Source organism: Triturus cristatus, chromosome 2_2 (assembly GCF_964204655.1).
Source record: "Triturus cristatus chromosome 2_2, aTriCri1.1, whole genome shotgun sequence".
NCBI lineage: Eukaryota > Metazoa > Chordata > Amphibia > Caudata > Salamandridae > Triturus > Triturus cristatus.
In genome coordinates this window covers 1170303368-1170316557 of record NC_140582.1, presented here as the reverse complement: position 1 = coordinate 1170316557, position 13190 = coordinate 1170303368, and the positions used below count along the sequence as shown (strand labels likewise).

The 13190-nt window shown below is 49.1% G+C and overlaps 1 protein-coding gene across 4 annotated transcripts in view; it reads right to left on the bottom strand.

Annotated features, from left to right (window-relative positions):
• Positions 1-13190, bottom strand: part of ZNF638 (zinc finger protein 638) — a 994232-nt gene that overhangs the window by 345479 nt on the left and 635563 nt on the right. For all 4 annotated transcript variants that reach the window (XM_085642741.1, XM_085642742.1, XM_085642740.1 and 1 more), the window contains one exon: positions 11638-11672. In XM_085642741.1, the coding sequence (XP_085498867.1) occupies positions 11638-11672 (35 nt within the window). The remainder of the gene's footprint in view (positions 1-11637; positions 11673-13190) is intronic.

Sequence of the window (13190 nt, the reverse complement as noted above, 5' to 3'; positions counted from 1 at the left end):
CTCTGATTCCCTGGGACTCCCATGAGTAGAGGCTCTACTCAGAACCTACCTTTCACCCCTGGCAGCAGCCCGGAACCGCGATCCCAGCCCACTCTGCACCAGCCAAGCCTGGCCGGTGCCGGAGTGAACTAAACCCACGAGGACGACCCCACGGCGACTGTGACCCCGAGACCGGCACCCAAGGACCCCCAGAGACAATCCTGAAGAAGCCTGCAGCCTCAGAACAGTGTGCCACCCCAACCGCGATCAATAGAGGGTAAGATTTTCCGACACCAAAAGGCACCCCTGCACCCGGCGCCCCACAGCCCTCTGTGTCCAATCCCGGGGTACCTACCTATCCTCCAACTACCCAACTTACCTCTCGAAGTGGTGGTGGCACCTGAAGAGTCCTCGTCCCCGAGCCTGCAGTCTTTTTCCAAACCGGAGATTTCCCATTGAAATCCATTGAGCGCCCGAAGGCTCAAAAGCCCTCTGCACCCAGCCGCCCTAGAGGCCCTGGCAGTGAAAATGCTACACTTTCCTACTTCCCCACTTGCCCTGAGTAAGTGACCAGGAGCCCAGCTCCCACAGCCGCGTGGCTTGCCAGACAGCAGCCACCAAACAAGGCCCCCCCATCCCTCATAGGATAACATTGGGCCTAACTCTCTCTGCACCCGGCCGCCCTAGAGTCGCTGAGGGTGAACCAACTGTACCTACCTGACCCTGGGAGACCCCAGAGTCTGTGCCCAGAACCTCAACTCTGCCAGTCGAGTACTTACCCTTAAACCGCAAACTATTTTTCTCATTAGGTAACATTGACTGGCTTTTTCCTGAAATTTCTTCTAAGTGTGGACTTTTCAAATCTTCAAATATTCACCAAAAATCAGCCGAGTGACAAAAACGAATTTACTCACCTACTCTTAGGTGAGCTCCCAGTGCTGGATCTTGGTGCCCAGCACTGACTCTGAAAAGTACCCACAACTATACTTGCCTTTAACTCATTTTTCTTCCATAGGAAACCATTGATTGTTTGTCTGTGAAATTCCTTTTAAGTGTTGATTTCTGCAATCTTTAAATATTCTTCAAAAATCGTATAATATCTGAAAACGTATTTACTTCCCTGTTTTGGATAAAGGTTCCAGTACTGAGTCTAGGCACCCAGTACTGGGTTACAAAGTAACGAGAACATACTGTACCTATAACCTGAATTTTCTTCCATAGGGAATCATCGATTGTTTGCTCTGAAATATTTTCCAAGTGTTAACTTTTAAAATAGCAAAATATTAGTTAAAAATCATTACAGTACCAAAGTCGACTTTCATCAACTGATTCTGAGAACTGACCCAGGACTGAATGTAGGATCCAGTCCTGGAATTACAAAAGTAATCTAAAAAGTAAACTGTTACAAATAACTTGAATTTATCATTTAGCTCAATGTATTGTTGTGTTTAGAAATAGAGTTGCCTACTGCAACTACTTGTAACTGTTTACTAAAAAGTCTATTGCATATACAAAAGTATTTTTATGAATTATCTCCTGTCGAGAAAGTATATTTTAATTCCAAGTGTTGGTTCTAAAATAAAACAAGCATATATTTTTTTTTATAAATAAACCATTGGCATAGAGTTCAGTTATTGAGTGTGTGGAACTATTTGCTGACTGAGTGTGTACAACAAATGCTTTACACTGTCCTCTGATACTGCCTTACTGCTCGATCAAGCTACCACTTTGGAGAGTAAGGTTATATCTAACTTTAGCCTCTGTTAAACCCTTGGGGTCTGTGGACTCTGTACACCCTGTACCTATTAAGGAACAGTATATACAGAGCCACTTTCTCACACATGCCGCCTCTGTGAGCTTTCCCAGGCCACTGCAACCCCCCACTCTGGCAGGAAGCTTGGCCGGAAACCCCAAATAAGGACAGGGGATGTGCCAGCCTGCCAACCCCACCACTCCGGTGGGGGAGGCGAGGTGAAGCACATCCCCAGGCTCTCGCCATCTTCAAGATGGGGAGCCCTGCCCAATCTGGATTAGGCTACTGACCCCCTCCCACAGGAGAGAGGCAGGTCCCATTGGTCCCTGTCCTTCACCTACCTGTAACGCCCCTAAATCTAGTATTTAGGGGCACCCTGAACCTTCCTTCCCCAGATTCCAAAATCCGAAGAAGAGCTAGAAGAAAGACCTGCCCTGCAGCTGCTAAGAAGAGGAAGACACCAACTGCTTTGGCCCCAGCCCTACCGGCCTGTCGACCCTCGAACCTGCTACTGCTCCAACCCGGCATCTCTTGTGGCCAGCAACCTCACAAACCCCGGAGGACCTGGCTACCTTTTGGCTCTAAGCCCCTGGGACTCCCATGAGCAGAGGCTCTATTTGAAACCTATCTCTAACCCCTGGCAGCAGCCCGGAACCGCGAACCCAGCACACTCTGCACCAGCCAAGCCTGGCCTGTGCCAGAGTGAACAAAGACCACGAGGACGACCCCACGGCGACTGTGACCCCGAGTCTGGCACCCAAGGACCTTCCTCGACACTCCTTAAGAAGCCTGCAGCCTCAGAACAAGGTGCCCCCCCCAACCGCGATCAACAGAGGGTAAGATTTCCCAACACCAAAAGGCACCCCTGCACCCGGTGTCCTGCGGCCCCCTGTGCCCAATCCCGGGGTACCTACCTATCCTCCAACTACCCAACTTACCTCTCAAAGTGGTGGTGGCACCTGAAGAATCTTCGTCCTCGAGCTTGCAGTCTTATTCTAATGGAGATTTCCTATTGAAATCAATTGAGCGCCCAAAGGCTCAAAAGCACCCTGCACCCAGCCGCCAGAGTGGCCCTGGCAGTGCAACCTCTACACCGATCTACTTCCCTACGTGCCCTGAGTAAGTGACCAGGAGCCCAGCTCCCACAGCCGAGTGGCCTGCTAGTCAGCAGCCACCAACCAAGGCCCCCCTACCTCTCATAGGATAACATTGGGCCTAACTCTCTCTGCACCCGGCTGCCCTTGTGCCGCTGAGGGTGAACCAACTGTACCTACCTGACCCTGGGAGATCCCCGAGGCTATGCCCAGAACCTTAACTCTGCCAGTTGAGTATTTACCTTTAAACCGATAACTCAATTTTCTCCATAGGGTAACATTGACTGGCTTTTACTGAAATTTCTTTTAAGTGCAGACTTTTCAAAACTTAAAATATTCACCAAAAATCAGCCGAGTAACGAAAATACTCACCTGCTCTTAGGTGAGCTCCCAGTGCTGGATCTTGGTGCCCAGCACGGACTCTGAAAAATACATACAACTGTACTTACCAGTAACCCAATTTTCTCCCATAGGAAATCATTGACTGTTTTTCTGTGAAATTTCTTCTAAGTGGCAATTTCTGTAATCTTTAAATATTATTTAACAATCGTATAATATCTGAAAACGTAATTACTTACCTGCTTTGGATAAAGGTCCCAGTACTGAGTCTAGGCACCGAGTACTGGATTACAAAAGTAACAAGAACATACCATACCTGCAACTTGAATTTTCTGCCAAGTGTAAAATTTTAAAATAGCAAAATATTGTCTAAAAATCATAAAAGTAATTAAGTCGACTTTCATCACTTGATTCCAAGTACTGACCCAGGACTGAATCTAGGATCCAGTCCTGGAATTCCAAAAGTAATCCTAAAAGTAATCTGTGGCAAATAACTTGAAACTTCCATTGAACTCAATGCATTATTGTGTTTAGAATTGTGTTGCCCATTGCAACCACTTGTAACTTTCTACAAAAGTCAATTGCATATTGCGAAAGTATTTATATAAAGCATCTCATTCTGAGAAAGTATATTTTAATACCTATTGTTGGTTCTAAAATAAAAAAAAGCATACATTTTTTATATATAAACCATTGGCCTAGAGTTCAGTTATTGAGTGTGTGGAACCATTTGCTGACTGAGTGTGTACAACAAATGCTTTACACTGTCCTCTGATACTGCCTTACTGCTCCACCAAGCTACCACTTTAGAGAGTAAGGTTACATCTAACTTTAGCCTCTGCCAAACCTCTGGGGACTGTGGACTGTGTACACTGTATATACTGCACCAAAGTAAGGTTCAGAGCCACTTTCTTACATGCAACCTAAGAAGAAAAAGGACTAAAGACGACGCCCAGTAGAGGAGACTGCAGAGAACTACTGACTTGATCCCAGCCCTACTGGCCCGTCTGCAGTTTCCAGAGATCATGCGACAAAAATCGCCTTGTCCTGCAGCCAGTGACTTCCAGAACCCCGGGGAGGACTGACTGCCTTCAACAAAGACCAGATCTCCAACCGAGGTGCACCTACGTCCCGAGCCCTCCAACTTAACAGCCCAGCTGTTGGTTCCACCCGGAAGTCTTCCTGGACAAAGCCTGCAGCTAAAAAACCAAACCCGAAAATCCCCATTGAAAACAACAAGGCACCCGATGCCAAAACCGCACCCTGCACTCAGCCGCGCCGGCGCCGCTGCGGTTGCACTTTGTGTGCTAAACCGGATCCCCCTTTGCCCTGAGCCTAACAGCAGGAGCTTGGCTCCCACAACCTTTTGGCCTGCTCGCCAGCAGCCCCCAACTGGAGGCCCCCCAATTCCTCATTGGATAACATTGGGCCTCAGCACTCTGCACCCGGCTGCCCTAGTGCTGCTGAGGGTGTAACGAGAGTGCATCCTCGACCCTGGGGGAACCCTTGTTCTAACCCCAGAAGTTCAACTCCAAAGACCGATTGCTTACCTGGTAACCATTAACTTCATTTCTCTCCATAGGAATCCATGAACTGTTTTTCGAAGTGTGCAGTTGATTTGTAGGGAAACCAGAAAAATAATTGTGCAAAACTGATTTTACTTACCTTTTCTCTAGGAAATGTCCCAGTGTGATGTCTATGCAAAAGAACAATTGATGGACAGAATGCAGAAGAAGTAGTTTCTTTTCTGTAACTCCAGTTCTGTAGTGGGGGTATCTCTGTGATAGTCATAATCTAGTGAATAGTCCCGCCCATGTGCGGGGACCCCGGAGCAATAAAAAATAATCTGTTAAGGTGTCAAGCCATGCAGACCTGCATCTACACTGAAGAGAGAATTTAATTTAAAGACAGATAATGCAGCCTATACCCACAGGCTACACTGTCCAGTACTTCAACTAGAAAATTCCACCAACATTCACAAACAGCACTGCCTGCCCAGCTTTTTCCACGAGGAAAAAACCTGCCTCTACCAGCAGAAGCCTCTGGAATGATAGAGAGAAAGGAATGGACAGACAAGCCCCATAGGCTGCCATTATGTGGCTCAGAACAGGATACTGTTCCTTTAAGATCTTTCCAGAACTTTTCCCAGTATCCCAGAAAGCACAGGTGGTCCCTTTTACTTTCAGTTCTTTTTGAAGGCGTAACACGCCAGACCTGTAGCATTTCTTACATTAATAAATATCTCTCCACCGGGGAGGAGGGCGGGCGCTTATGACTATCACAGAGATACCCCCACTACAGAACTGGAGTTACAGAAAAGAAACTACTCCTTCTGTAGTAGGGGATCTCTGTGTATAGTCATAACCTAGTGAATAGAATGGCAAGCCCATCCCCACACCAAAAACGGCGGTGGAGAAGAACGAATATGCTACTTACCAGTATGCATCTGTTCTTGGCATGTAGGGCTGCTGACATTCATATCTGTGCATAGATCGCCACCTAGTGTTGGGTCCGGATGATTGCACATTGTTGTCCTGGAAGAGTCTTCGAAGTATCACGAGATAGATGGCTCCTCCCCTGGACTACAGTGCGCATGGGCATCCTCTCCATCCTCAGATTGTTTTTCGCCATTGTGGCAGTGATGGAGTAGATACAGTAAGTGATGACCATGCCATACAGTAATTCCGAGTGCTGCAGCCACTACAGTTTGATGAGCACCGCCAGAATCAGGGGAATGGGTGGAAAAGCGTACAGAAAGCTGTTTGACCAGTCGATCCATAGCGCATTCTCCAGCGTCCCCCGCTGGTAGTACCTGGATGCGAAATCTCGGCATTTGCTGTTTTCGGCGGTGGCGAACAGATCTACGTCTGGAGTTCCCCACCTTGCGAAGACTTCTCCTAGTACTTAGTCGTTTATGACCCATTCGTGGTTTTCCTGAAGCAGCCTGCTCAGTGCATCCGCCTGAACATTCTGCACCCCCAGCAGATGCGTGGGCGTAATCATCAGTCCCCGGGCCAGAAGCCAGTGCCAGATCGCCTGCGCCTCCTGCGACAGAGTGCGCGATCTCGACCCCCCTGCTTGTTGAGGTAATGCATCGTGGTCGTATTGTCCGTCTGTATCAGCAGCGAGTTGGTCTGGAAGGACGGATGGAAGGCCTTCAATGCCAAGGAAACGGCTCTGAGTTCCAGGAAATTGATGTGGTACGTCGACTCCAACGGGGACCACTTTCCTTGTATCTGTAAGTCTCCGGAGTGCGCTCCCCAGCCCTGGGGAGACGCATCCGTCACGATACTCGCCGAGGGAATGTCCTTGTGGAAGGGAACCCTCCTGAGGAGATTTTCCGCCGAACACCACCATTTCAGAGACTGAAGAGCATGCAGAGACAGTCTTATCTTGTCGACCCAAGAACCTGTCCTCTGATCTTCCAAGCACTCCTGCAGTGGTCTCATGTGCAGCCGTGCGTGAGGAAGATACAGGAGGCCATCGACCCCAGCAGCGAAGACACCTTCCTCACTGTCGTTGATGGAGCGTTCATGAGGTCCTGAGCCTTCCGAAGGAGCGATAACCATCACTCCTCCGAAGGAGACACGCTTGCTGACAGCGTATCTATGGAGGCCCCCAAGTACTGTATGCACTGGACCGGAGTCGGAACAGATTTGGACATGTTGACGTGTAACCCCAGCTTGTTCAAGAGAGCGCACGTCCTCCGGAAGTGCGCCTGCGCTTCCGAGAAAGAAGAGGCCTTGATCAACCAGTCGTCGCGCCGCTACCACTGCCATGCACTTCGAGAAGGTCCTGGGTGCAGACTTTAGCCCGAATGGCAGTACTGTGTATTGATAATGAATGGCGCCGACTTGGAATCGCAGTAACTTCCTGTGTTTCCGTGCAATGGGCACATGGAAGTACGCATCCTGTAGGTCTATGGCACAGAGCCAGCCTCCCCCGTTGCAGCTCAGGGTAAATCTGATGCAACGATAGCATGCAAAACTTCTCTCTGCGAATCCATTTGTTTGCTTGCCGCAAATCCAGAATGGGCCTGAACTCGTTCTTGTCCTTATTGCGAACCAGGAAGAACAGAGTACAGGCCTCTTCCCCTTTGAGAAGGAGGTACGTCTTCCACCGCCTTTTCCGTAACAGGATGTCCGCCTCCGCCTGGAGCTCTCGCAGTTGATACTGTGAGCTTACCGGCGGAATCGCTGGAGGCGGTCTGATGAACCGAAGACTATCCATTGCAAACAATATTGAGCACCCATTTGTCCGGAGTAATTTTTCTCCACTCTGCCAGAAAAAAATTGAATGCTTCCCCCCACTGGAGTGGGTAACGGTTGCAGGGGAAGTAGATGCTCAGGGCCAAGACCCGGCCGGGCCCATGGTAGCAGTAGCGGACTGCTGGCCTCCTCTACCCTTCTGGCGTTTCTGGAACTGCTGCTGCTGGTGTTGCTGCTGCTGTCCCGAGGCCTGCCCACGCCCTCCGACCCGAACAGTCTCTGGAACGGGCACTTCTTCTCGGGCTTCTCCAACCAGACAGCCGTCAGGGTCTCTGCCTCCTTCATGCGGGCCATCTCGTCGTCCGTATGCCTGCCGAAAAGGGTTTCCCCGAGAAAGGCAGATTGGCCACTCTATGTTGAGCCTCTGGCTTGAGCGAGGTAAGGCAAAGCCACGCGTGACGTCGTTGGACGCCATGACAATACCCATGCACCGCCAGCAGAGACATCAGCTGCCGCACTGATCACCTGGTTTGATACCAGCATCCCCTCGCACAAAGTCTCCAAGAAGTCCTCCTTCTTGTCGCGAGGCAGCAGCTTCGCGTACTGCTGGAGAGACTCCCACAGGGCACGGTCGTAACGCCCCAACAGAGCCCCGGCACTTGTCGCCTTCATGGTGGTAGAATCCGTCCCATAGACCTTCCTGCCCGCCGAATCTAGCCAGCGGCTCTCCTTGTCGGGCGGAACCGTCGATGAAGGGGTGGTAGCATGTTGCTTCCTCGCCGCTGTCACAATGACCGAATCCGGCTTCGGGTCCATCCTCAAAAAAGTTGGGTCCGAGTCCTGCGCCCGATACTTCTTCAGGAGCCGTGAGGGGACGGATTTCGTCACCGCCGGAGTGAGGAACAACTCCATAGCGGGCTCCACCAGTCCCGGCACTAGAGGCAGCAGGGGGCGGGACAGGTGCTTCTTGTGCAGCGTCTCGAATATCACGGACGTCGTAGGTGTCGGTACCGTCACCGTGATTCCCAACTTGGCTGCACCCCTCAGTAGTACCTACTGGAAGGAGACTAGATTGTCAACCGGCGACACCTTCGTCCCTGGCGAATCAGACCGCGTCGGTGAGAAGTCCCTGGCAGATCGTGTGCGTGATCTGGATCTGCTCCTCCTGCGGCGTCGCTCCGATGTTGACGACGAACGCCCACGGCTCCGCGATCTCCCTCTCCGTCCGGAGCGGGAGCGCGATCTCCTTGGCTTCGGTCTGTCCGCCGGCCTCGCCGGGCCCGGCGACGGTGGCTTACCCTGGCGCCGCGGCCTAGGAGTTCCCTGCGGCGGCGTCGGATACCTGGGCAACAAGAACGACCGTGGCGGAACCGCGGGTGGGCCCGAAGGCGTGCGAGGTGGAATAGCACGAGGAGGAGGTGGTGGTGGTGGTGGTGTCGGTAGTGGTGGTGGAGGCGGAGGAGATTGCGTATACAACACGGAGTATACCGAGCCCGGGGACTTCCTGCGCAGCCTCGACGTCGATGAATCCCTCTTAGAAGTCAACCACCTCTGCGACGCCGGTCGCCGCCTCGACGGAGAGTGACCGTGGCTGGCTGGCGATGTCGGGTATCCTCTCGACTGCGACCTTCTCCTCTTCACCGACAGGGACAGGCGACCTCCCCTCGACGGCTATCGCCGACGCCGGGTCTGATCTCGACGTCGATGACTTGACGGCGAAGTCGACGGTGTCGACGAAGACGATGACATCGACGACGGCCTGTTCAGCTCTGTCGACGTTGAGCGGACGCCGCTTCTCCCCAGAGCCCTGGGGAGAAGGTGAACAGACCGTAGTCATCCCCCTCGATGCCGTAGTCGACGCCATCGACGTCGGCAGAGAAAGGGGACGTTTACCGGTCTTCCTGCCCCTGGGGAGCCCCCCAGAGGCCTCAGCATGGGCAGAACCAGCCCCTCCTGACCCACCTTGTGCCTTCTGTCTTCCAGGACTTGGAGCCTGATCTTCATCCTTTCTCTCAAGGTCCTGGCCGAGAACGAGTGGCAGATTTCACACTCCTCCGGCACATGGGACTGGGTCTGACTTAGCCTTCTTCCTATCGCACTCTGGGCACTTGTCAAAGCCAGGCATGACGACAACACCAGAAGGAAGGCCACAACACTAAAAGCACTTGAAAAGTGACAAACCAAATAAACCCTTGAAAAGGGAGAGCTCAATGCTACAGGGTCCTGCTAGCAGGAGCCGGAAAAAAGAACTGAAAGTAAAAGGGACCTGCTGTGCATTCTGGGATACTGGGAAAAGTTCTGGAAAGTTTTCTTAAAGGCACAGTATCCTGTTCTGAGCCACATAATGGCAGCCTATGGGGCTTGTCTGTCCATTCCTTTCTCTCTATCATTCCAGAGGCTTCTGCTGGTAGAGGCAGATTTTTTCCTTGTGGAAAAAGCTGGGCAGGCAGTGCTGTTGGTGAATGTTGGTGGAATTTCCTAGTTGAAGTACTGGACAGTGTAGCCTGTGGGTATAGGCTGCATTATCGGTCTTTAAATTAAATTCTCTCTTAAGTGTAGATGCAGGTCTGCATGGCTTGACACCTTAAGAGATTATTTTTTATTGCTCCGGGGTCCCCGCACATGGGCGGGACTATTCACTAGATTATGACTACACACAGAGATCCTCTACTACAGAACAATGTCATACATTCACCCCAGTACAGCGATCTGGGCCTAAATCCATTGTTTTTTTGCTCACCATGCCATTCCAGTTTGGACACAGCCATATACAAATTGGTCTTGACCCTGCACCCAATGGGAACAGTCCAGCACGAACTGCCAAGCCAGGTCCTCCCTGGACTGGATACAAGCATCCTAGGACCGGATATTTGCATATGGCCAGGTCTCAACTGGGGTGGCATGGTGAGCAAAACAATGATGGATTTAACCAAGATCTGACTGGGGGTGAATGTTTTGATTGGTTCTGCATACCGTCCATCAATATTGCGTCTTTTCCTGTGTGATATCTAGGCAGATCACACTGAGTACAAAAATGTATCTAAAAAGTAATCACAAAAGTAACATAAAAGTAACTTAACTGTAATTTTCATTGCAGAGTCGATACAAAGTATATGTACAGCATTTCACAGTATTGCATTACCAGTAACTCAATCTGTAACCATTTCAAATGTACATTTACAACTGCATTTCAAACTGTATATTTACTACAAAGTATTTATCAACTTACCTGTGCCAGACTTGTTTGGTAATAGAAAATAACTAAAAGAACTTGTATACAAAACCAATTGGTCTGAAGTTCAGTCTGAGTGTGAGGAATCATTTGCTGATTGAGTGGGTACAACACATGCTTAACACTATCCTGATACTGCCTAACTGTTCGCCCACACTACAACAAATAGAGTGAGGCACTATCTAACTTTATCTCTGCCTACCTTTGGGGATCCACTGGACTCTTCACAGTATACCTCACTTTGGTATAGTTTATACAGAGCCAGCTTCCTACATCAGTCGACTGACATCCTGTTTGCAGCACAGGGACACCAGCGGAAGAAGCCTGCTAAGGGCAAATGATATTCCAGATCAACACTCCTCTCCATCGCGCAGCACCAGGAACCAGGACCAGAGGCTGTGAAGTTGCACCCATGCCTGCTTAACTGGAAGAGTCAGAGTGCACGTGGCCGGCTAGAAGGCAAGCTACTGGTTGGAGGATTTGGCTGTGACTGCAACACCGGACTGGTAGTCCAGTGAGGGCTGGCCTTTGTCCCTCCTGGTCCACTCCAGTCTGGCCATCGAACCCTGAAAATATTCATGCTGCAAAACAGGTCATAGATTTATTTGGTCTATTACGTACACTCATACAGCCACAGTTGGCATGTGCTACTAGTGAGTAGTCAAATTTTATTCCTGAACATTGTAGGCTACTAAGACTGACTTTTTCCACCTCAAAGCTTATTAAAGGTACCCAAAGGAAGCAGTTAGGTATTCCAAAAAGGTAGATATTTGTGAAAATGTTACCAAAACTGCTAGATAAGCATGCAAGCACATTAATAGATGTGCAGGAAACCTTTTGAAGCAAACGACCTACAGATGTCATCAAGTGGAAACTTCCAAACAAAATATCAATCACTATTGAAATTCCTTTATACATCTACACGTATAACATGAGAAAATGGAAGGCAAAAACAGGCATTACCACTTTAGCTTTATATAAAAGGACATGTATGGCTAAATTGACTTAAAAAACTAAAATAATAAGACATACCCTGCGTCCGATTCCTCAGCAATCACTGTTTCACCCTATAATAAAAGAACATGATGCTTAAACTATAAAGTTTTTTTTCCCATAAGGCACAAACATATAAACATTCTTGAGCTTTTTACATTTTCAGAACTTGAAAATGAACCATTTGTGAAGGAATATTAATTGTGTATTGCAGGAAGCTGTTCTTTAGAAGTATACAAAAAAGAGGTATGCGGTGTAGAGTCCAGGTAGACAGGTGCTTGCTCTAGCAATCCCAAGGTGCTCTATCAAGGTTAGTGTGGTCTAGCAGCCTTAGGCTTATCAGACATTAGCAACACAGTCAATAAATGATGCATACCCTCACAAACGAAATCCACACCAGTTTAGACAAATAACAGGCAGTTTTATATATTTTGAAACCAAGAAGTTCGTAAAGAGGTAAGTACTTATTCATGTGAGAAAGTGGGTCTGTATATACTGTTCCCAAATAGGTACAGGGTGTACAGAGTCCACAGTCCACAGAGGTTTGACAGAGGCTAAAGTTAGATTGAATATGCTACTTACCAGTATGCATCTGTTCTTGGCATGTAGGGCTGCTGACATCCATATCTGTGCATAGATCGCCGCCTAGTGTTGGGTCCGGATGATTGCACATTGTTGTCCTGGAAGAGTCTTCGAAGTATCACGAGATAGGTGACTCCTCCCCTGGACCACAGTGCGCATGGGCATCCTCTCCATCCTTAGATTGTTTTTCGCCATTGTGGCAGTGATGGAGTAGATACAGTAAGTGATGACCATGCTATACAGTAATTCTGAGTGCTGCAGCCGCTACAGGCGCCGGGGAGGAGGGTGGGCGATATGAATGTCAGCAGCCCTACATGCCAAGAACAGATGCATACTGGTAAGTAGCATATTCAGTTCGAGGCATGTGGGCTGCTGAATTCATATCTGTGCAGAGAATACATAGCAGTACCTCCATTAGCGGCGGCTACCCGTGCCAGCTGCAGCAGTCTGAAAAAGAGTTTTGAGAACAGCCTGTCCTACAGCTGCCTGCTGTTTTGAGTGTACATCTACACAGTAGTGTTTGGTAAATGTATATATAGTGGACCATGTGGCTGCTCTACATATTTCCTGTAAAGGAATGTTTCCTAGGAAAGCCATGGACGCCCCTAACTTTCGTGTTGAGTGGGCTCGTGGGGGAAATCGTTAATGTGCGTTTAGCCTTTTGATAGCAAATTTGAATACATTTAACGATCCATCTGGCTATACCTGCTTTGGAAATGGCGTTGCCCTTGTTGTGTTGTGGAGAAAAGGCAACGAACAGTTGTTTTGTTTTCCTAAAGTCCTTAGTTCTGTCTATATAGTACATGAGTGCTCTCTTTACATCTAGTGTATGGAGCATTCTCTCTGCGACATTCTGTGGATTTTGAAAGAAAACAGGCAGTTCAATAGTTTGATTCATGTGGAACTGCGATATCACTTTGGGCATGAATTTGGGGTTGGTACGTAGTACAACCCTGTTTGCGTGAACCTGTATGAATGGCTCTTGAATGGTTAGTGCCTGGAGTTCACTA